This window comes from Heteronotia binoei, chromosome 10 (assembly GCF_032191835.1).
Source record: "Heteronotia binoei isolate CCM8104 ecotype False Entrance Well chromosome 10, APGP_CSIRO_Hbin_v1, whole genome shotgun sequence".
In the NCBI taxonomy this organism is placed as follows: Eukaryota; Metazoa; Chordata; class Lepidosauria; order Squamata; family Gekkonidae; genus Heteronotia; species Heteronotia binoei.
In genome coordinates, this window is record NC_083232.1 from 37,376,585 (window position 1) to 37,401,887 (window position 25,303).

The 25,303-nt window shown below is 42.3% G+C and overlaps 1 protein-coding gene across 2 annotated transcripts; it reads left to right on the forward strand.

The window, feature by feature from the left end:
- Window positions 1-265: 265 nt before the first annotated feature.
- On the forward strand, window positions 266-25,018 carry HACD1 (3-hydroxyacyl-CoA dehydratase 1). 2 transcript variants are annotated; one of them, XM_060248415.1, is made up of 7 exons: window positions 266-678; window positions 3,660-3,777; window positions 7,119-7,137; window positions 7,218-7,306; window positions 14,167-14,288; window positions 20,716-20,894; window positions 22,149-25,018. In XM_060248415.1, exons 1-7 carry the CDS (start codon window positions 440-442, stop codon window positions 22,229-22,231), a joined length of 849 nt encoding a protein of 282 aa, XP_060104398.1. In that variant the 5' UTR covers window positions 266-439; the 3' UTR covers window positions 22,232-25,018. The 2 variants fall into 2 exon arrangements, with proteins under 2 accessions (XP_060104398.1, XP_060104399.1); XM_060248416.1 differs by having other exon boundaries at window positions 276-678; window positions 7,224-7,306.
- Window positions 25,019-25,303: the final 285 nt, after the last annotated feature.

A 25,303-nucleotide genomic window follows, 5' to 3' on the forward strand; every position in this document is an offset into this window, starting at 1 on the left:
GGCAGGGGGGCGCTGAGAGGGCAGGACTCGTTAGGCTGCCCAAATGATCCCAGCGGCCACTTGGGGCGCCAGATATCTAGACAAGAAGGCACGCCGGCCTGCCGCTCCTGCCACCTCCAAAGCGGGCTGCAGCGGCGCCAGCTTCTGCCATGTGCCTCAGTCCCGGCGCGCTAGCATGGTTCTCTGCTCCAAGGCAGACTTCTGCAGAGGAGCTGCGTCTGCAGCCCCCCTTGCAACGGCTCAGGAGGGTGGTGCGTGGCACTTGTGTGCCACTGACCCTCGGCCGGCGTCCAAGTCGGACTGCGAAGGGCCCGCCTCGCAGGAGGGCGCTCGGGGTGGCGGAATGCCTTGAGCCGTCCCTCAGAGGGGGGCGGGCCAGGCCAGCGCAGCATATGAGCAGCTGCTCGGGGGCAGCCGCCCTCCGGCTCTGCGAAGACAGATGGGGCGAGCGCCAGAGTCAGCTCCAGCTGTCAGCGCGGCGCCCTCTTCCTCCTCCTCCGTCCCCCCGCGCGCCCCCGTCTATCATCGCCTGGTCTCAGCGAGGGAACCCATGGCGTCCAGCGAGGAGGACGGAGCAGGCAACGGCTCGGCGGAAGAGGCCGCCAAGAAAGCGCCTCGGCGGGGCGGCGCGGTCACTACAGCCTGGCTCATCTTCTACAACATCGCCATGACCGCCGGGTGAGTGTGCCTCGAGCGCGCTTCTTCTCAAGCCGGCCGCCAGCGGGCCAGCCTTCCCGGTCCGCAAGCCCTTCTTCCCCGGCCCGGGGCGAAATGCGGGGACGCCTCTCGCCACGCAAGCCCGGTCGGTCGCCAGGCCCTGGCTGGCTCTGCTCTTGGGGAGAAGAGAGCAGAGGAGCGCGTGGGGGCTAGCCGTCGCTCGCCTGCATTGCCTAATACGGTGCAAGCCTTTCAGCAAAGCAAGGACGTCATCCCTCCAGCCCGCCAGAGAGGTTAAGTATAGCCCAAGCCAGGAATGCCGCACGGGGGGAATGGGGGCAGACTGCTTCCCTAGGCATAATTTACTGCGACGGCCGCCCAAGGCACTCACACGCTCCCTCAGCTCGCCTCAGGGGTCCCCTCCCATTTACTGTACGTGCTTCCTTCGGGGCAGGCTGCTTTGCCATTGGAGCACCTGCTTCCCCGCCGGGGGGGGCGGGGCGGGAGGCTGGCCGAGGTAACCTGAGTGACGGGGCGCGGGCGGGGGGCTGAGAGAGGAGACGCGAGGCCTGCCTTCTGCGATGGCCAGATCGTGAGAATGAAACGCGTAATGTGCGGTTGCGGGACTCGAAGAGGCAGACTGATGTATCTCTGATGTATTTTCTCCGGGAAAAAGTTCTTGCTACAGCTGGTCACGCTGTGAAACCCACGTGTGCACACCTGTGGTTGTCTGCACACACAGAAGTTGAACATATGAAGCTGCCTTATACTGAATCAGACCTTTGGTCCATCAAAGTCAGTATTGTCTTCTCAGACTGGCAGTGGCTCTCCAGGGTCTCAAGCTGAGTTTTTTTCACACCTATTTGCTTGGACTTATTTTGCCCACACCTATTTTGGAGATGCCAGGGATTGAACCTGGGACCTTCTGCTTCCCAAGCAGATGCTCTACCACTGAGCCACCGTCCCTCCCCGTGTGTGAAGTAGCCTTCTTCAGATCTCTTCCAGGGTTTTCAATGGATGGTGAAGAAGGCAGGAAGAGCTAGACAGTCCTGATGACTTTTTCTGGGTCCTGAAATGGAACTTTGCCCTTTTACAGTGGAATGCCGGAGAATGGGAAATGTATGAGGATACTGTGATGGCTAGTAAACAATGAACACCTAAGCATTTTCACACATGCTGAATAAATGCACTTGCAGTTCATTTCCAAATGCACTTGGCAATTGAATTTTACTATATGGAACAGCAAAAACCATTGGCAAACTTGCTAAAGTGCACTAAAAAGGGACTGAAAGTGCATTATTCAGTGTGAGCAAAAGTACTGTTCATGATAATCGTACTACAAAAGCAAGGCCAACATTGACAGTTCATTTGCAGGAGGAATTTTATAAAGAAAATTCAACAGGTCTCCCCCTTCCTGGAAGGATAGATTTTTTATTTCCCCTTGGCACATTAGGATGCCATCAGTTGGGCATTTTAGGAACTGAAAAACACTGACCAGTCGAGTATTTACGGGTATCTGAAGGCTGATTGGACAATGGATGGAGAAGGAGGGAGGAATTGCTGCATTCTTATGGGTTACTTTTTCTGGGTGCAGAAATTCAATTTTGCCCTTTTAAAATGGAATGTCAAACAGACCAATAATGGCAGGTTCATCACGGTTCTCTTATGATAAAGCAATGAATATATAAAATAAATAATAATGGCAGGCCTATAGCCCAGACAGGTTCTTTAGCCATATATTGTGGCTCACAGGATGTTTATTGGATTTCTTCTGTTGACTGTGGGTCTGTTTCAGGGAATGGCAGAAGAAAAGAAAGAACCAAACATGCTGCATGTACCAGTAGGACTGAATGACTACAGCTTTCACACCATATAGTTGCACACAATGTACAATTCATGTGCAGCTGCTCATTCTGACAGCTGCAGTGACCATGAGTTTGCACAAGTAATCTTTTGGATAAACATGGCAAAAGCCAGTACAGTTGACATCATATCCTGGGTAGAGTCATGGGTTAGGGTCCAATTACAAGTGGGACTGCAAGAAAATTAGTTTCTTCATTGAGAGGAACTCTCTTTCCTACTGAAGAAACATTTTGAGAACATTCTGCTGCTGGGGAGGGGGTGGGGCTCTAGCCAACAACTTCAAATGAAGCCTTTCCCAGTTTGCTACAGAGAGCTCCAGTCTGTTAGGGGAAAAATGCCAAGTCAAGTGACATGTTATCTGCCTGTGGGATTTGCAGAAAAGATGAATATTTGGTGATTTATTTAAGAAGTGGTATTGCCAGGGCCCTGGGGGGCAGAAGGGGTGCTTGCCCCGGTTGGCAACAGAGGGGGGGGAATGCCAAATTGGGAATGGTCCATTCTAATCTATAGGCCCATAATATAGAATGGGCCCATAAGGGAGCGTCACTACCACCACCACACCCCCCGCAAAAAAAAATATAGATCTTGTTCTGGGCATTGCTGGTTATCTTTTAAAGCAACTCTTTAATTTTGGATATATTTGGAGTACATTCATATCCTATGGAGCAGAGGTCCATCAGTGGCTATTAGCCACAGTATATTAATGGAACTGTCTGGGGCAGTGATGCTCTGTATTCTTGGTGCTTGGGGGGGGGGGGCAAAGTGGAAGGGCTTCTAGACCTACTTGTGAACCTCCTGATGGCACTTGGTTGTTTTTTTTTTTGTCTTTTTTTGGCCACTGTGTGACACAGAGTGTTGGACTGGATGGGTCATTGGCCTGATCCAACATGGCTTCTCTTATGTTCTTACCACAAAGTCCTCTGTGGGTGAGCCCAGTTCTTAACATAAGTACATGCATTAATATTTTGGTTTAATGTAAGTTCTGTTAACATTTGTTAAAGGTCAATTTTCTCCCTTCTGGAAATTGCAAGGCTGGTATTATAACTGGCATGAAGTATGTGTTTGAAATAATTAATTGAATGAACCGTTTTCCTGTATGCTCTTTTTTTGAGGATGTTCATTTTCTTTCCTGCTTCCAGGTGGCTGGTGCTGGCCATTGCCATGGCACGTTTTTACTTGGAGAACGGAACACACAAAGGCTTGTACAAAAGCATTCAAAAGATACTTAAATTTTTCCAGACTTTTGCTTTGCTTGAGGTAAGCTTTTAAGTGTCCTACAAATTTTGCCTAAGTAAATAGTTTTACCAGGGGTTAATAGACATATAAATTCCTTGTTTAGAGGATACACATTTTGTTTTTTTTCTCTTAAGGGGATGTTTTAATTGAAGAGAATGGGCTTGGTTTATAAAGGAATAATTCTTACCACATGTGGAAAGGAGTGCAGGAGGAACCTCTGAAAATGACTTAATGATCTATGCTTATTTATCTTTATTCCTGTTTTTAGAGGAGGTGTTGTGTATTTTGTGGTATATATATTAATATTTTAAACACTTCTTCACCTAAAATGTCATTGGTATAATTTTAAACTGATGAAGTCTACAGAAGAGTTCATATCTATTTTATTATACATATATATTTTATTATAGACATGATTTACCCTCCAAAAGAGCATATTTTAAGGTATCCAGCATACTAAGGGTATGGTAATCAAGTTCTCTGATATACTAGGACAAGGACATAAGTTGCACTGTAAAGTTGGTTTAGTAACCAACTTTGCAGTGTCAGCATCTAGACTATGGGTCTCTGCTAGTGAGTCTAACTTCATGCCCATAGTTGTGGTCCCTTCCACTTGGTAATGTGGTATGTTAAGTGGGTGCTGGGTTCCAGTACCATGGCTGAGGTAGATTTTATGTATTTAGAATGTTTCTATGCTGCCTCTTCACAGTCCTGCTCAAGGTGCCCTACAATTAAAAAAACACTGCATAAAAAAGACAGAAACAGCATAAGACTGTCCATAAAACAGAAGCAGACCATTAAAAAGCTAGATTGAATACAATAGAGCCTTAGAAATCAACCCGATTTCAAGAGTATAAGCTTTCAAGAGTCAAATAGGGATGCCAGCCTCCAGGTGGAACCTGGGGATCCTGCAATATTACAGCTCATCTCCAGACTACAACAGTCAGTTCCCCGGGAGAAAATGGATTCTTCGGAGGGTGGATTCTATGGCATTGTACTCCACTGTTGTCCCTGTCCACTCAGAACTCTAACCCCAAATCTTCAGGAGTTCCCCAACCTGGATTTGGCAACCCTACAGTCAAAGCTCAGAGAGTCTGACAAAAGGAGCTTTGACTCTGTCTCATACCTCCAAAAATCTTGTTGGTCTCCAGGGTACTACTGAACTCACATCTAGCTGTCCTATATTGTAGCACTCAAGAGATTCAAGACTCAATAAGCAGCTTCCTGATCTCCAGCCCTAGATCTTAGCAGTCGGGGCATTGTCCCATGGCGCTTATCTACTGAAGCTGAGGAAGGTACTCTTTTAGCACTAGCATTCAGCAGGATGACTCTTTAGCAAGGTGAAGGAAGAATTTTCCTAGAATTTGCACATACATCTGCAATTCTGTGTGGCCATCTTGTTTTGCTATTTATGAAATCCTTAAGATCATGTTAGGTGCATCTACTCCCTCTTAGGTTATATTTCCAAATTGCACTTCTTTTGTTCATTATTATTATGCTTCTTGTGTAAAAATTATTTACAAAATTTATTTCACTGTTGTCTGTCTATTTATGTACAACTCAGGTCTCATTTTGGACAGGAGCTCACAGGAGTGGAGCTCCAGAACCTCTAAATGTTATTGTACTTTCTTTCTTTCCCCCACCCCCAAATACTTGCTTCTGGGCTCCATTGTTCAACCCCGCCCCCCTGTGAGAATTTTGCTGCACTCTAAGATCTGACAAACTTTCTAATATTTGCCCCCACAAAAAAATGGGAATATAACCAAAACATATAAAGCAGACAGATGGACATCTTCATCATGCCACAGGGGCCACATAGGAGAAAGTACTGTGTTTTTCGCACCATAAGGCGCTCCGGACGATAGGACGCACCTTCCTCCTGGGGGGCGATCTGCTGCCTCTGCCTCCGATCCGGCGCTTCCCCCACGCCTCCCTGCCTGGCTCCATCTTCTTCCAGCAAGCGCTGGGATCGCTCCACGTGGCCCCACCGCAAACCCAGCGCTTCGCGAGCGCCGTCTGCAGAGGGGGCAGCGTGCTTCCTCCTTGCCTGTGTGCCTGGCTCCAGCTCTGATGCTTAAAGCAAGCGCTGGGATCGCTCCCTCCGCCCTCCGAGCCCAGCGCTTGCTTTAAGCATCACAGCTGAAGCCAGGCACACAGGCAAGGAGGAAGCACACTGCCCTCTCCACAGCCGGCGCTCGCAAAGCGCTGGGTTTGCGGAGGGGGCGGGTGCTTCCTCCTTGCCTGTGTGCCTGGCTTCAGCTGTGATGCTTAAAGCGAGCGTTGGGATTGGAGGACGGAGGGAGCGATCCCAGCGCTTGCTTTAAGCATCAGAGCTGGAGCCAAGCACACAGGCAAGGAGGAAGCACGCTGCCCCCTCCGCAGCCGGTGCTCGCGAAGCGCTGGGTTTGCGGTGGGGCCACGTGGAGCGATCCCAGCGCTTGCTGGAAGAAGATGGAGCCAGGCAGGGAGGCGTGGGGGAAGCGCCGGATCGGAGGCAGAGGCTGCGGATCGCACCCCCCCACGAAGGTACGTACCTTCGCTCCATAAGATGCACACACTTTCCCCCCCACTTTTTTTTTGGGGGGGGGAGTGCGTCTTATGGTCCAAAAAATATGGTAATTGTAAAAGTATGATGGGATTAAGGTTTTACTATGGCAATTATAATTCAAGAAGATGATATAATTCAGTACAACTTCTGGTGATGTCAGGGGTATGTGGCATATGCAAATAAGTTACGCAAATGAGTTGTGCTAATGAGCTCCAGCACCTTTTTTTTTTACAAAATGACCTCTGGTACAACTTAAGAGAAAAGATAGGCATTTGATGCTTTGATTTATGCTGCTCATGAGAAATCTAGCTCATGATTGCTTGATTGAAATCTGAAAATTCAATAGTGCTCTTGATCTGGAATTCTAAGATAAGAGAAATCCTGTTGAAGATTGTTTTAAAATGGGAGTGAAGCTGGCAACCTCTCCAGCTGCTGCTTCATTAACCTTATCTGACAGGACAATATTTGAAAGAGTTGTGGATTGGAATTGTTACTGCTTCATTCACTTTATTTGAGAGAAGAACTGTGTATGGGACTCTTTATAACTTTAGGGTTCTCTCCTACTGCAAAGAAGTGGAATGCCACATTTTATATGTTACTCCTGAGGGAAGGAATCTCAGGACTTTGATATATGTTTTATTACTGGTTATCATCTTACAAACTGTGCTTACATGGATTCATAAATTGTAGTTATTAGTTTTGTACTGGTTTCCTATAGTCACATACTTAGTACTTAAGCCTTCCCTTACACTGCCAAAAAACAATTTTGAATAAATCATCTTGTAATTCTATCTGTCTCTTTTTAAATTTACAGATAGTCCACTGTGCAGTTGGTGAGTCTTTGTTTCAGTTTCTCAATTAACTAGCCCAGTCCTGCCCTATGGGACAAAGATGACCTGTTTCTCTTTTTAAGGATTAGTGCACACCTCTGTGCTTGTGACTGGGGTCCAAGTGAGTTCCAGAATCTTCATGGTGTGGTTCGTTACGCATAGTATAAAGCAGGTAAGTGTCAGAGCAAAAAATATAAATCTTTGTCTCCACTGGATAGACCTATTTGACAGTATTAGTAAGGCATGTTTGGTGGCAAGTTATAGTATGGTGGCAAGTTATCATCATAGACACATCTTCTACTGGTCAGTAGAGAGACACAAGGAATGAGAAGGACTGTGAACAGAGCTGCAGGTAGAACATGGAAGTTCCTCAGTTGTGCCTGCTTCATGCATGGGAGGTGAGGACTTAAAAGCCACTGGAGATGGATATCCGAGCTACCTTGGCTTGTTGCCTGGTTTGCTCTGTCTGTTAAGCAAGATCAAAGGCTGACACTTCTCTTCTTCAACCTATTCACCCAGCTGTCAGCTGTTCCCGTTCCAGAGAGAGCTTAAAATTAGCACATGTTGAATGGGCTAAGTAGAAAAGCCTTAAGTGAATTATATTTTACACAGGTGTTTTCTTAGTTGCATTGATTCCATTCTTTTATTTATTTATTTTAAGTTAGAAAGAAAAGGGGTCTGTTGACTCTCAAAAGCTCATACTCCAAAAGTCTTTTTGGTCATTCAGTTGTTTCTGGACCCAAATTTAGAAATGAACAGGAATCTTAGTGCTGCAAAGAACAATACATTTCTACTCTAGTATAGGTTTTTATGGACAAGAGGCCACTTGGTAGCAAAAGCTACTGGGTTTCATATTATAAAAATGATTTGGTCAAGTTGATTTGATTTGGACAGCAGCATCCTCAATACAAATGTTGATGTGTCCTATGGAAGCCACCCTGAGAGAACTGTTTGTTCTAGAAATCGTATGGACTAAAATAAGAATTCAAGTAATTTAAGGGTTGATCTTGCTGAGAGAAATGTAGAAACAGAACTCCTTGAGATTAATAAAATCAATTTTTGCATTTGAGTACAGAGCTTTTTTTGTAGCACTAACACCTTTGCATATTAGGCTTCACCCCCCCCCCCCCCGATGTAGCCAATCATCCAAGAGCTGATAGGGCTCTTCTTACAGGGCCTACTGTAAGCTCTTGGAGAATTGGCTACATCAGGGGGGTGATATGCAAAGCCTAATATGCAAAGAAGTTCCTGCTACAAAAAAAGTCCTGGATTAAGGTATGTAACTTCAGAATGCTAATTGTGATATGTAATTATTCACTTACAAAGAAACCCTAGCAGAGTTTGGGTAATAGCTTGAGTATAATATTTTAATTTTTTTTTCCAAATAAAAAGGGTTCTGAGATCTTAAATAGGGTTGTTAGATTTATTTATGTATGCATGTGATTACAGGGAGTCCAGAATAGTAAATATATTCGGAGTCTTTAATAAAAGTTCCACCCAAAAATCTATATATGAACTAAGTGGGAAACTGCTTCATGGAACAGCAGCTGGATAACAGATCAGAAACATTAGGCATTATTACAGCCATGTTCCTAAACAGGGGAAATGATCTATAGACCTTCAGAATGGTCAGTGGCTATTAAATGAAGATTTGCTAGGTTGCAGTGTTGTGCTTTAGTGTGTTGGGTTATCCCTGGGCTTCTGGCTGTTGGCCTCTGGAAATAAATAGAGCTATGCATTCTCTGTATGTTTCTTCAGAAGCAGGTAGCTGATATGACTTGATGCACTAATATCTGTCCAAAATCCTACTGCTTGCTGCAGTAGCTGCTATACAGCTAAAGTTTTTTTCAGTCCTATTGAATTTTTGGGATAATTTGACATGTGCTGAATTGTCTCCTTTTGGAAATCACTAAGTGCTAAAAATGCTTCACTTTGGCTGGATGGCACAAAGCACTTTTCAGCAAATGCCTTACAACATCTCACACAATTTTTCTCTTGGGGGAGTCATCATTGTAGCTATTTGGAAGTTTTTGATGTTTACAGATGGAATGAATGTTAGCTTTAGACCAGTGTTTCCACCTGTGTTTTCTTTTTCTTTTTTTTTAAGTACTGAGCCATTAAACTGTCTCTCCAGCAGGTGGCACAAGCCTTCTTTCTTATGCTGAATAAAAGGCATCTGCTATATTCCTTCACTCTTGCTTGCTGGTCAGAATTCTTGGAGTCTTATATATCTTACATGTCTTCTGTGTCCTGTCTTTGTAGCACAATTGAATACAAGGACAGTTATTGTTTCCCTGTCCCCCATAATAGAGCAGCATATTAAGGTTAAGCTAAACTGATAAATGCCATTATCTTTGCAACTTACATTATGAACATATGAACATATGAAGCTGCCTTATACTGAATCAGACCTTTGGTCCATCAAAGTCAGTATTGTCTTCTCAGACTGGCAGCGGCTCTCCAGGGTCTCAAGCTGAGGTTTTTCACACCTATTTGCCTGGACCCTTTTTTGGAGATGCCAGGGATTGAACCTGGGACCTTCTGCTTCCCAAGCAGATGCTCTACCATTGAGCCACCGTCCCTCCCCTAACGGTTTATTTATTTAGTTCATTTATTATCTTTGTACTTTGCATTTGAAATGGTTATTGCTTTTCCCAAACACTGCAATAGCTTTTATAGGTTTAGGATTTCCATTCAAATTGCACAACATAGCAATAGTAAGGGAGAAGAGGGTGAATTCATGGCAGTAAATAGGACCAGGTAGATTAGGAATAGGGTCTGTGTCAGGGGTGCCCACTGATGGGTTTCCTGGTGCCCATTTTCTCCTTCTCTAAGGCATCTCTGCCCCAAAGCAAATGGTCAGGCCTGGCTTCCCTCTGTCTAAAGCAAATGGTTAGGCCTGGCTTCCTTCAAAGGAACCCAGGAGGTATCACCGTTACGGAGCACCCATTCAGAAACAGCTGCTTCTACCTTACAGCCTTTCAAACACTTGTGCTCCAGCCCTCCTGGCAGCCATTTTGCAGGGTGCCCATTCTCTATTTTCAGAACTGCAGAAGTGCCCACAGAAAAAGCCCCGCAGAAACTCATTTGCATATTAGGCTGCACACCCGATGCCAAGCCAGCCAGAACTGCGTTCCTGTGCGTTCTTGCTCAGAAAAAGCCCTGGCCTACAGGCTTATAAAGACTGGAGCCCCTGCTCTGTGTGGAGGGAGTGCGAAGACTGAAAGGATAAGAAAACCTCTTCAATACAGGAGCCTCCAGAGCCTGAGGGACAAATCAGATGACATGCATAACCTGACTTCCAATTTTTTTTAAAAAAAACCCCTGAAGTACTGTTTTAGTGACTTGTCACTGAAGCAACTTGTCTTTCCCACAAAGTCAAAACTTTAATCATGCATCCTTTGATGAGATGTGCAACTTATGCTTCATATGCATACAAAAAGGGTGGGAAAAGAACACTCTATCCTTCTGGTGCTCTGTAATGTATGAATCTGCTTTGAGCCACATAATGCATTTATTTATTTAGTTCATTTATACTCTGCCATCCTCCCTAGTGGGAACCCAAATTGTTCTCTTCTCCATTTTATCTTCACAACAACTCTGTAAGGTAGGTTAGGGGGAGAAAGTGTGACTGGCCTCAGTTCACCCCACAAGCTTCTATAGTAGGGTGGGAATTCAAATGTGGGTCGTCCAGTTACTAACCACACTGATTACAACATCAACAATCACTGTAACTTGGAAGTCTGCCCTTTTAGTTCAAGTTAAAAATGAGAAGCATTTTATCCTTCATTTGTGTTGTTTATTTGGCGGTGTAGTTGGCTGTCGTTGCGTTCTGGTGTGTATGCATGGTATTTGTGTTTTGTTGCTTAAAAGTGTTAATGTGCTAAATATTCTGAAGTCATCACACACTGTGCACACAAAATATAAAATTGAAAATCACATGCATCTTGATTGAGCATATGCTTAATTGGGGAAGACAAATTATTAGTAATCATAAATATAATCCAATATATTTAATATTAGCACATGTACAATTAAAAATTTAGAAGCCGTCAGAACACATAGCCTCAATCATAACTCAGTTATGCAGATGTACTTTTTGTCCAAACTAAGTCAGATGATACTGGATTGTGGTCTTAGATGTTTGTGTTGACAAGAAGAGTATTTGGTCTAGCTGCTGTCATACCTGTTTTGACTTATGGCTGGAGTAATAATCTGTTAAGCACTTAATTATTTAGGTATGCTTTCCCCCCTCCCAATGACGACCCAAAAGGACTTACAACATGTATTTATTTACTTTATTTACATCTCACTCTCCCCCCCAATGGGCACTCAACATGGCTTACATCATTCTCTTCTCCTCCATTTTACCTTCGCAACAACCCTGTGAGGTGGGTTAGGCTGGGTCCAAGATGACCCAGCAAGCTTCCATGGCAGAATGGGATTTCAACCTTAGCTTTCTCGATCCTAATCCAATACTTTAACCACTACACCACACTTTCTTTTCCTCCATTTGTCTGTACAACAATGATATGGTGCAATAGGTTTAGCTAAGAGAGTGACCAGCCCAAGGAGACTCAAGCAAGCTTTGTAGCAAAGTTGGGGTTTAAACCTGGCATTGTGTGGATCCTTCACTCTATTAGATGTGAGCTTTGACTACAAAGGTCCAGTTAACTGTCCATGGATTGTGGAGAGAATGATTACAGGTCAAGGCATAGTTAGATCTTGAATTGTGGTACATGGACATTTTGTTGCTGCTAAGCAGGTCTGGGCCTGGTAAATTCCTGAATGGGAAACCTCATGGAAACCCAGTGGAAGTTGCTTTGGATTTCTTAGTGGAAGTAAGGTAGGACAGAAGCATAACAAATAGGATTGACAGAATAGCTGCCTTGAACAGTCTGGTTGAAGAGAACTGGACAAAACTGAGCTTTCCATTTGTCAAACAAATGAGCCCTGACCTAACTTTTCTGCTTTGAAGAAGGCATCACATAGAAACTCTTATGTTTAAAGAGCTAGTTTGGTGTAGTGGTTAAGTGTGCAGACTTTAATCTGGGAGAACTGGGTTTGAGTCCCCATTCTTCACATGCACCTGCTGAGTGACCTTGGGTCAGTCACAGTTCTTAAAAGAGCTACTTTCTCAAGAGCAGTCCACAAAACAGCTCTCTCAGGCCCACCTACCTCACAGGGCGTCTTTTGTGGGGAGGGAGAGGGAAAAAAGATTGTAAGCCACTCTGGGACTCCAAGGGAAGGGCGGGATATAAATCCAATCTCTTCTTCTACCCATGTGTACATGTTGGAGATAGAAGTTTTGTATAAGGTTGCAGCTTGTAACAGTCAAGGGTTTCAAAAATATATCCTTTACAAAGGAATATATTAACCTTCCTTGAGAATATTAGGTTTACAATAGTAATAATGCTGTTAAAATGCAACCAATATATGATGACCCTTCATGGGCAAGAGACGTTTAGAGGTGGTTTGCCATTGCCTGCCTCTGCATGGCAATGCTGGTCTTCCTTAGTGACCTCCCATCCAAGTACTAATTATGGCCAATCCTGCTTTAGCTTCTGAGCTCTGAGAAGTACAGGTTAGTCTGGTGCTAACAAACAAACAAAAATTACCGCCATGTGTAAAATACCTGTCAACAAGACAAATGAAATTCAAATTAAAAAGCTTCCCATAGCCAGATTTGCAGCAGTGATAAACACTTGGCTTTATGAGCTTGGATAAACACCTCCCTGACTTTATGTGATACCTGAAAATGCTTGGCATGTTTGAAAATGTGATTTTTGAGTTTGTCATTGGTTCATTTTGTTAAGAAGCGCTTATGGTCTTCTTTTCTGTACTTGTAACAAAAATCTGTATCGCTCTATTTTATTTCACAGAATCCCTGGAGCTTTTATTAGTCTTCAGGCATGGAAGTCTATTACAAAATTCTTTCCATTTTAACGAAAAGAAAATTACTTGTCTGTAATTCCTCTTCTCAGAAGGTAATAAATAGATACCCACTCACCTTCTTCCCAGAGTTGGAAATTAATTTGCTGTTGCTTATTACATCTGTTGTTTGGTACGACCTCATGTCTTGACGTAGTGGGTAAATATATGCTACCTGCTGAGGCAGTTCAATGACTCAGACATTAAACATACTGTGGATGAGTGTACTGTACTGTACTTCTTCACTCTTGGTATACTTCACTGAGAGTTCTTGCCTGGTTCCTATCTAAGGGTCCAATCTTATGCACATTTATCAAGGAACAAGTACCATTGAACAGTTACTTCTTAGTATACAAGCACAGGTATCATTGGTACAAATCTTAAGTACCATTGAACATAATGGGACTTAGACAAGCATAGGACTGTGATGCCAATAATCTTCTTGCAGCCTCCCTGAAGAAAGTCTTATGCAGCCCAGTTCACATGTTTACTTGAAAGTAAGTTCTGCTGAGGTCCATGAGACCGTAGTTCAGTAGAACTTAGTCTTGGTAAGCATGCTTAGGACTGCAGCCTTAGAGAGCAATCCTAAACAGGTCTGTTCAAAACTTAAGTCCCATTTTATTCTGTGGCAATTACTCCCAGGGAAATGCCCTTAGGATCGCAACCTTAATGTACCAGAAATGAAACCTGTGTGGGAGACAGAAAAGCCAGCAAAATCATATTAAACTGGTGGAAATAAAGAAGATGACAGAATGAAAATGTGGCCAGGTTGAAGTCTTGTGGAAATGCAGAGAAAGGACATGCTAACAAATATAGTGGCCCTGTTGAAAGTTGTATCAATTATGCGAATAGTGCCCTGCAATTAGGCAACATATGAATTGTTTGAGATATTAATTGAAATGGTTGCTGGAAACATAAGAAATACTCTAAATAGCTCTGTGTGTATGTGTGAATTTTGTACTTTTTCCATTCAGTAGGCAGTTTTTCAGTACGAATGCTGGATGCAGAGCAGCATGACCAAAATGGTAGTTTTGGTGCATTGTCTTGAGAAAATCTATTTTAAATTTTTATTGCAGAAAGTGTTACTTTATACTTTTACAGATCCAGAACGAGGAGAGCGTTATTCTTTTCCTGGTCATATGGACTATGACAGAGATCACTCGATATTCCTTCTACACATTCAATATGCTCAACCACTTGCCATACTTCATAAAATGGGCCAGGTGGAGAATGTTTTGCAGTTTAGTTTCTCATTGTTCCGTGCATGCTAATTTCATGCATGCAGAATTAGCTCTGAGAGCTGAGTGTATGGTTTATAACCCAGTTTGGTCTTCAAAGAACATTTTTGTTTCATTACAGTGCAGTCCTATGCAGAGTTGAAATCAGTGGGTCTAAACTGTAGGAATTCTGGATATGATTGTACATGAGGTTTGCAGAGTGCTTTAGTTAACCCACACGGTGCTTGTAAAATTACTATTTTTAGAAGTTCTCATATGTCTTTCAAAAGGTTCACCCAGAATATACTAAAAAGTGTACACTTACAGGTGGTTGTAGGTGTTGGGTATTACATCATTCTAGAAAAGCTGATCCTTTTAAATATTATTTATGTAATGCTCTCTTACTTTTTCTTGTGGATCCAGAGTTCTGCTATATTTTGGTATAATGGTACACCAGTTAATACAAGTGCATAAGAACATAAGAGAAGCCATGTTGGATCAGGCCAATGGCCCATCCAGTCCAACACTGTGTCACACAGTGGCCAAAAAAAGGAGGTTCACAAGTGGGGCTAGAAGCCCTTCCACTCCCCCCCCCCCGCCAAGCACCAAGAATACAGAGCATCACTGCCCCAGACAGTTTCAATAATATGTTATGGCTAATAGCCACTGATGGACCTCTGCTCCATATTTTTATCCAAACCCCTCTTGAAGCTGGCTATGCTTGTAGCTGCCACTACGTCCTGTAGCAGTGAATTACACATGTTAATCACCTTTGGATGAAGAAGTACTTCCTTTTGTCTGTTCTAACCCTAATGCTCAGCAATTTCATTGAATGCCCACGAGTTCTCGTATTGTGAGAAAGGGAGAAAAGTACTTCTTTCTCTACTTTCTCCATCCCATGCATAATCTTGTAAACCTCTATTATGTCACCCTGCAGTCGACGCTTCTCCAGGCTAAAGAGCCCCAAATGTTTTAACCTTTCTTCATAGGGAAAGTGTTCCAAACCTTTAATCATTCTAGTTGCCCTTTTCTGGACTTTTTCCAATACTATAATAGCCTTTTTGAGGTGCGGTGACCAGAATTGTACACAGTACTCCAAATGAGACCACACTATTGATTTATACAGGGGCATTATGATACTGGCTGATTTGTTTTCAATTCCCTTCCTAATAATTCCCAGCATGGAGTTGGCCTTTTTTTATTGCAGTCGCACACTGTCTTGACATTTTCAGTGAGTTATCTACAGCGACCCCAAGATCTCTCTCTTGGTCAGTCTCTGCCAGTTCACACCCCATCAACTTGTATTTGTAGCTGGGATTTTTGGCCCCAATGTGCAGCACTTTGCATTTGGCCATATTGAACCTCATCTGCCACATTGACGCCCACTTACCCAGCCTCAACAGATCCCTTTGAAGTGCCTCACCATCCTCTCTGATTCTTACCACCCTGAACAATTTAGTGTTGTCTGCAAACTTAGCCACTTCACTGCTTACTCTCAACTCCAAATCATTTATGAACAAGTTAAAGAGCATGGAACCTAGTACTGAGCCCTGTGGCACCCCACTGCTTGCCATCTTCCACTGCTAAGATTGCCCATTTATAATCACCCTCTGTTTCCTATTAATTAGCCAGTTTTTGATCCACAAGAGGACTTGTCCTTTTACTCCATGACTCTCGAGCTTACTAAGGAGCCTTTGATGAGGAACTTTATCAAAAGCTTTCTGGAAGTCAAGGTAAACAGCATCTATTGGGTCCCCTTTGTCCACATGTTTGTTCACCCCCTCAAAGAACTGTAACAGGTTAGTGAGGCAAGATCTTCCCTTACAGAACACATGCTGAGTCTTCCTCAGTAACTTGTGTTCATCAATGTGCCTACTCATTCTGTCCTTGATAATGGTTTCTATCAACTTTCCCGGTATTGAAGTCAGACTGACTGGCCTGTAATTTCCCGAATCTCCTCTGGAACTCTTTTTAAAGATGGGGGTGACATTTGCTGCCTTCCAGTCCTCAGGAATGGAGGCAAATTTCAATGAAAGATTACATATTTTTTGTCAGGAGATCCAAAAGTGATATGGTGATTAGGTGACTTTACGGTTGCCAGCTCCAGGTTGGGAAATATCTGGAGATTTTGAGGATGGATTCCTGAGAAGGGTGAAGTTTGGGAAGGGGAAGGACTTTCTTCTAAAGGATGCCAGATAGGTGTAGCATCTCATCAGTCCTGGAATTTATATTTAGCTCACAAAATTATCTTCAGGGCATAGTGGACACTTGAACCTGCAGTTCAAGTGGGGTATGATGCCATAGAGTGCACCTTCCGAAGCAGCCATTTCTCCAGGTGTATCACTAGGAGATCAGTTGTAATCCCAGGAGATCTCCAGCAACCACCTGATGGTTCCCATTTTTGAATGAGTCAATAAGGAACTCTGTTTAGACTTTTGCCAAGTTGTTGGCATTAACCCAACCTTGACAACAAAAGTATTTGGAAAGGTTAATACTGAGAAGACCAAGAGTTAGAGTAACAAGAGATGATTAAATTGTATTTTTTTCTAGTTTATTTTTTTTTCAATGTAGATTTGATTCCTCTAGCTAATATTTATAGCTATTCTTCAGATATCATATTCTGATCGGGCAGAATGTGGTTCAAGTTTGGATAGATTTTAAATTTTAAAAGTTGACTGTGAAATTTTAAAAGTTGACTGCTCTATGTCACTGAGGTGCTACATGCACGTGTAAAGTGTCATCAAGTTGTAGCCAACTTATTATGATGCAAGGAAGGGGTTTTAGAGTGAGCAAGAAGCAGAGGTGGTTTGCCATTGGCTTCCTCTGAAGAATCTTCTTCGGTTGTCTCCCTTCCAAGTATTTACACTGCTTAGCTTCCAAGAGTTGATGAGATCACACTATACTGTGCTATCTTCCCTCCATGAAGTATATGTACTTGTAAATTAAGTACTACTTTGTAAAGTAAGATTTCTAGCATTAGCTACCACTCACGCACTATATCCTATATAGACAATCTTAATCAGAAAAAGAAATTCTTGTATTTCTGAAATGACTTAAATGGACTATATCATGATATTAAGTTTGGAGCCTAAGCCAGGTCCCTCCCAGCTTCAAAGCCCAGGGGAGGGATGGTGGCTCAGTGGTAGAGCATCTGCTTGGTAAACAGAAGGTCCCAGGTTCAATCCCTGGCATCTCCAAAAAAGGGTCCAAACAAATAGGTGTGAAAAACCTCAACTTGAGACCCTGGAGAGCCGCTGCCAGTCTGATTAGACAATACTGACTTTGATGGACCAAGGGTCTGATTCAGTATAAGGCAGCTTCATATGTTAAAAAGTTCACGTTCTCCCCTCTCCTGCTTGATTTGAATGGAACTTAAAACAAAAATACTGCCTGTTACTCAAGGGAGTTGGTATGATGCAGATTGGCTAGGCCAAGGGTGGCCAAAGTTTCTTAATTTAAGAGCCCACAGAATTAATGTCAGATCTTTGAGAGCCACAAGAACATAAGAAAAGCCATGTTGGATAAAGCCAATGGCTCATCCAGTCCAACACTCTGTGTCACATAGTGGCCAAAAACCCAGGTGCTATCAGGAGGTCCATCACTGGGGCCAGGACACTAGAAGTCCTCATACTGGTGTCCCTCCCAAGCACCAAAAATACAGAGCATCATTTGCCCCAGACAGAGTTCCAAAAATATGCTATGGCTTATAGCCACTGATGGACCTCTGCTCCATATGTTTATCCAATCCCCTCTTGAAGCTGGCTATGAGAGCCAGTTTGGTGTAGTGGTTAAGTGTGCGGACTCTTATCTGGGAGAACCAGGTCTGATTCCCCACTCCTCCACTTGCACCTGGATAGCATGGCCTTGGGTCAGCCATAGCTCTGGCAGAGGTTGTCCTTGAAATGGCAGCTGCTGTGAGAGCCCTCTCCAGCCCCACCCACCTCACAGAGTGTCTGTTGTGGGGGAGGAAGGTAAAGGAGATTGTGAGCCGCTCTGAGACTCTTCAGAGTGGAGAGCAGGATATAAATCCAATATCTTCTTCTTCTTATGAGACATGAATGTCAGAGCTGCAAGACAAGAAGGAAGGAAGGCAAATAGATGTGAGGGGAAGAGGGAGAGGTGGAAAGAAAGTAACTAACTAGCTGGCTGGGCTTGGAGAAATGATTTAAAGAGGCAAATGCATTCTCCAAACTGGCCAATGGGACAGAGGAGCTTTGAGAGCCACATGTGGCTTACAATCTGCAGTTTGCCCATCTTTGGGCTAGACTGTTGTAACTGCAGTTCGTCTCCAGTATGCCCTGAAGATTATTTTGTGAGTTTACTCTAAATTCTAGGGCTGATGAGATGCTACAATACCTATCTGATTATTGTAAATAATGCATAAATCATCATTAAAAGAACAGATTTTTGTTGGGAAAAAACCTTTTCCTATATGGGATTTATGAGTTGCCGTTCAAATAAATTAGCCTGTTATATTCTGGGCTTTGTCTCTGTCTTGTATTTCTCTAAATTGAGATTTCAAGATTTCTAGGAATGAATTTGATGTTTTCCACTTAAGTGCTTTTTAAACTCTTTGTGATCATATCATATCAACATTCCAGTGGAGTAGCCACTTCAGTGTGTTGCAGCAAAAATAAACTGGAGTTTTAAAGCACCATAAAGCTTTAATCTTGTATAAGCTTTTACCCATTTCATCAAATGCATAAAAGTATGTCAGATTGAGTGTAATAGGTTTGGATATCATCTCCTGGTTTTGCTGCCAGGGAGGCTTTGCGTGCCTTTGTTCGATGTGAATATATATTCCTTAGCTTCAATTTAGAGTGCATGTCTTATTTTTTTGAGTGTGTGTGTGTTTGCCATTGTTCCTAAAGTATATTGCTGAGTTATTTTCTTGGCTCCTCTTTATATTCCACTAATCCATTTCATTTCTTCTTGCATCCCATATAGTGCATTCTTGTTAACCTATGTGCTATTCCAGCCCCTGTGGGAGTTTCAGGTTCCATGGCTTCCATTTTTAAATCTCACTTGTTTGGGTCATGGAATGTGCCTTTCTTTCTGACTCTGGAATAGGGTTGCCAACTCTGAGCTGGGAAATCTCTAGAGATTTGGGGGTAGAGTCTGAGGAGGGCAGAGTTTGGAGAGAGAAGGACTTTAGTAGGGTATACTATCATAAAATCTACCCTCTAAGCAGCCATTTTCTCCAGGGAAATGGTCTATGATTCAAGGAGATCACCAAGCTCTACCTGGAGGTTGGCAACCTACTCTGGAAGGGGACTTTCATTGCCTTTTCTGGTCTGAGTTCAAGAGTTCAGTTTTTCATGAATATCTGCAATTGCATGGTTTACTTTGTATGGTCTTGATAAAGAAGGTGACTAATACATTTCTCTGAAGCAGTTGAAATATGCCAAGACCTCTATCTTTCATTGTGTTTTCCTTGTTTTGTAAGAAATTTAGCATAGTGTCTAACAGTGATCCAGGAAATCACCAGTTTAAAATTTACCTCAGTCAGAAATCTATGGGGTGGCCAACGGTAGCTCTCCAGATGTTTTTTGTCTACAACTCCCATCAGCCCCAGCCAGCATGGCCAATGGCTGGGGCTGATGGGAGTTGTAGGCAAAAAACATCTGGAGAGCTACCGTTGGCCACCCCTGTTAGGTAGTATTTTTTGACTACCACTTTTTTGACCCTCCAACTGCAATATGGGGATGATAAATTGTGGATCTGGAAAAACAAATGTGATGTTGAGGAAATACTTGGAAATCTCCCCTCCCCACCCCCCAAAATCTCCCCCTCCAATATTCTGATGTCTTAGAAGTTTGAGCAGCCTTTCCCTCCTTTTTATGTTACTTGACTAAACTGCTCTCAACATTCTGTGCTCCTGGTCCCTGTATTCAGGCCACATCAGATTGGGTTTTGGGGTGGAGTTAGGGATTCTTAGTTAATTTACAATGCTGTCTTTTCTACATGCCTGGAGAAACCCCCAAAGTATGCAGTTTTCCATACCACATCTGTGGAGGTCTGGTTTCACTGTTTTTGTAATTGGAATGAGGAACAGTGACTTCAGTATTAACTATAGTAAATACCAGGCTACTTTTTTTTTTTGCCATTAAGTCATAGCTAATTCATGACGACTCTGTGGGGTTTTCAAGGTAAGAGACATATGGAGGTAGTTTGCCATTGTCTGCCTCTTGCTTCATGATCCTGGCATTCCTTGGTATTCTCTCTTCCAAATATAGACTGGTGCCAACCCTACTTAGCTTTTGAGACCTGACAAAATTGGGCTTCCTAAGTCCATTAAAGACAATGGACTTCAAAACCACTATGCAAAAGCTAAGTGCTGTTGGTGTGCTGTTTAATATCCAAAGCAGAAAAGTGAACTGTTCAGAAAAAATTCTTGGAGCTATGCAACTATTTATTTATTTATTTCTTCCAGGTACAATTTTTTCATCATTTTATATCCTGTGGGAGTTGTCGGTGAGCTTCTAACAATTTATGCTGCCTTGCCTTACGTGAAGAAATCAGGCATGTTTTCAGTGAGGCTTCCCAACAAGTATAACGTCTCTTTTGACTATTACTACTTCCTGCTTGTTGTCATGGCCTCTTATATACCATGTAGGTATCAGCAGATATGTATGTAAACATATTGTTTTTGGTGGTAGATATCTGTCTTAATAACAGTGGAGTAAGATTTTGTTTATTAGTAATAGCAATAACCAAATTTTGTATTCCATCATACTTCCAAAGAGCTGAGAGTGACATACTTAATCATTAAATAGTTATGAAGATAGCAATGATCCCATTCCAGCTTCTTTATAACATGAAGAACAATTTTGCCAAATAGTGCACAATAATCTAAAAGTTTTTTAAATTTAAATTCTCTCTAGACAACTGATGTCTTCTACTCAGAGTCACATGAACACACATACCCTTTTACAAGGATTCCACTGGGAGTGTGTCTCAGACCATCCAGTAGGGTTGCCAGTCCTCTGGTGAGGGCAGAGGATTCCCTAACCCTCAGCACTTGTTTCCCACGCAAATCAAGAGGCAGCAATAAATTTTAACAGGGCTGTTGTGCCTTTGCATGATATCACTTCTGGGGGAAACCTGGAAGTTATATCAGTCCTGTCTAGGAATCACCAGAAATGCCATAGTTTTATCACAGAGTTTCCAGTGATTCCTAGAGAGGAATAGTGATGAGAGCCAGTATGATGGTTAAGAGTTTGAATCCCCATTCCTCCACATGAAGCTAGCTGGGTGACCTTGAGACAGTCACAGTTCTTTCCAATTTCCCTCAGCCTCACTTACCTCACAAGGTGCCTGTTGTGGGGAGAGGAAGGTAAGATGCATTAAGTCTACTTAGGGTAGGAAAAAAAACCCTGTCCTTCCAAGTTTTTCCCAGAAGTGACATCATGTCACCAGCAGCCACTCCCTCATCTCCCTGTCCACTGGGTGCCAGGCTGGGCCTGGCAACTCTGTCACCCGGGCCGAAACCCCAAATCACATAACTTTCTGTTTATGTGTTAGACTGGGTTCTTATCTTAAGTTGCAGTCATCACCACACAGGCTCATTTAAAGAAGGTTCAGGCCAAGGAAAACTCAGTTCAATCACTCTTCTTTCAGAATAAAAACTCACGAAGCCATGGGAGGAAGAGAAAGAAAATTGGGGAGAGGTGTAAGAGCACTGACAAATCGCTGCTGAATGTACATATACTATAGCAATAGTGTCTTGCTTGCCTCCCTTCATTTCCATGATTGTTCAGGGCCCCAGACCTCTGTACTCCTTCTCACTAAACTTGTTTCCACCCTTTTTGTGCTAATTATGCTTTGTACATTTTGACATGGTCCTTTGTTTTTCTTGTTTGACAGTGTTTCCACAATTGTACTTCCACATGCTACGTCAGAGAAGAAAAGTGCTTCATGGTGAAGTGATTGTAGAAAAGGATGATTAAAACAACTCTGTAATCCTGGTGTGTTGTTTTTTTCAGAGTAACAAACCAAAACAATACTGTGTTGCACGAGTCCAAGTTTGAAATCATGGAACAAGACTAACTAGTGCACAAAACAAGCCTAGATCAGGCTGTTTCTTACCAGTGATATTTTCAGACTTTGGTTTTCAATTTTGTGTCATCCCCCTCCCCCATTTGCTTTCAGACAAGTTAGTTATGTGGTCCCCAGTATAAGAAAGTGCAAAATATTACAGTCGTATGGGCTGTTTAAGAAGCCTTCAATTACATTTTTGGGAGGACATTGACTATACTGAAAAGTATCGTAAGTTTACATATGGCCCAGCATGGAACCAGAGATGTCCGTGCATATATTTGTCTTTGGAAAAAAAGAGCCTTATCACCTCCTTTCAGATGTAGTCCCTTGCACATTTTACCAGGCACTTGTCAGAAGACACTGGGCAATGATTTGGGGTCCCATTTGCCCACTTATGGTGGTGGACTTCCAGGTAATTGCAGCCTTTGCCTGCAGAAATTCAGCTGATCTGCAAGTGGAAACGAGGGCTGAAGCACAATAATCTTGGGGAGAAACATTAAAAAGAAAAATAAGGTCTCTGCTGCTTACCGAAAGTGCTGACCAGAGAGTTCCTAGTGATTCATGGAGTTACCAGTAAGTGACAATGGTCGCTCTTAACAGTTGCCAGAGTTGCTATGGTAAAATTTCCATAGAGTTTATGGCAATTGCTAGAGGTACCCTTGTCACTTCTGGGTAGCTCTAGGAATTACTCAAACTTCTATGATCAGAACTTCCAGCGAGTAGCTGAGGCTTTCTTTTCTTTTTCATTTTTCTCTTGGAACATTGCCTCCCCTCCGACCCTCCCACAAGTTGCCGGGCATTGCCTGGCAACAAAAGTAAAACCAAAAAGCCCTATGTGCACTTGGGAACACCCAAACAGCATTTAACTCCCCCAATCTACATCTTATTTTCATTGTCTGTCTGGGGACACAATACTATATTTCATCAAGATTGCATAAAGAGAGTTCATCAACTATTGAATTAATTTGTCAATTATATACTTTCTAAGCCTAGGGTCATATTATGTGATTATATCGAATTTGTCAATTAAAGAGGCAAACCTGGGCTCGGTCTTAATTTAAGAAGCTCTTTACAAATGATTGCAGCCATAAATTAAGAAGCACTAAGCAAATAATTGCCCATTTAAAATCATTTTCTAATATATATTGTACTGTCCAGTGAATGGTTTTGCTCACTGTTTTAAATGAGTAGATGTATTTTTGTAAATAAGTTGAAAAGTGTGCCCAAACTTGGTTACTGTGTTCGTATGTAATAGCAGTTGAGTATAAATTATATTGTCATAGGATTATTTAACAACCTGTTCTTAAATCCTGCCAGTTTAACAGTTAATAGGGACCCTCCCCCCCAAAAAAATCTCACAACTAGTTCCATATGCTCAAGGTGGTTTTGTACTGCTGCATTGCAAACTGATGCCCTGTTGTTCAAAGGAAAAAGTCAAAATTTCATTCTGCACGCTCAAGTTATTTGGTATGCATAGTGCAACTCTGAATCCCAGCCACAGTACCTTAAAGAAACCTCACAATGCTGAATAGAGGACTTGCAGAGAAAGATAAGGATATGAATGAGATCACTGGTTTTCTCCCCCACCTGCTATCCTCTGCCATGCCCTAAATTGGCTCCAGAGGTTCAGGAGTCGCTCTAGACCAGCTTTTGAAGGAAGGAGTTTGTAGATGGAGAGGAGAATTGGTGAACCTCCTCTGGGCAAGAGTAGAAGTGCCTTCTACAGCAGGATCTTTGGATCCAGGCCATAATATGGGGATTGGAACTGATTCTGAATCTTTTTTTTCAAATGCATTTCATTTTGTGTCAGATCCTTCAGAGTTTGTATATTTACAGAAGTTTTGCTTAAGAAAATTAATCAAAGGTGCACTTATTACAGAACACCCACCTGACCCCTGGCTTCCTTCTCAGCAAATACCCTTTGTCTGTTACCGAAGAAGCATGCAGACTCCGTATAACAACAATAATTTTATTTTTTTTTATTACTATAACGTTTTTTTTCTGGCAATATAACAACTTAATTTTGTGGGGAGGGGTTTTCTATAATAAAGTGATTATTAAAGGTGCTCTAACCATTTTTTCCTGCTACATAAATTTGAAGTAACTGATACAGTAACCTACAAAGTTACTCATTTCTAATTTATGTACTTACAAACAGATTCATGTTTAGATTAGAAATTCTTAAACTGCATTGTTTTTGAAATTCTTGTTTAATCCTAACTTTCTTTTTAGAAATTTAAACTGTTTCTTACAAAATATCCAGGCAGCTTTTGGTACATGTTTTAGAAACACAGAGAACTACATGGAATGATATATTATTTGTGCATGATGAATAGTCACCTTTTTTCCTAGAATTTTAATTTATTAATGCATTAAGTTTATTACGTACCTCGCCACCTTGCTGATCTAATTTGGACATGCTGGAACTGTGCTCTGAATACAAATATTTGGTGGTTCTCATGTATGCTGTTGTTTAACTTGAGGATGTTGTCGTACAGTAAACAAGGAAATATTTTAGGCATTCTTTTTTACCATTTTGTACATCCAATATTAAACAATACCACATCTTGTGCTCAGGATTTCTGATTTTGCACAGAATGCTGATATTCCTGAGTATATTTTAAGAATGAAATATTTAAGATGATTTATACAAATACTGTGCCAAAAATGCACTTTAAATAAACCATTTACTCATAGCCAACGTGGTTTTTGTTTTTAAATGCTGCAGTTTATAGAGGCACAGAACATTAAGGCTTTTCAATGCAGGACCAAGGTCTTATTGTCATGTTTGGATAAATTTCCACTAGAGACAGTTAAAGATTCCACTGTTTTTAAGTTTGTTCATACTCATTTGTTCAGTTGGGTCCCCCCCACCCCCTGCTGCTATCTTACAGAAATATAGCCCTTGCAGAAAATAATCTACTCATTCATGTAATAAGGAGATTTCGATTTAATTGGTGAGCCCAAAACCTGCATTACTT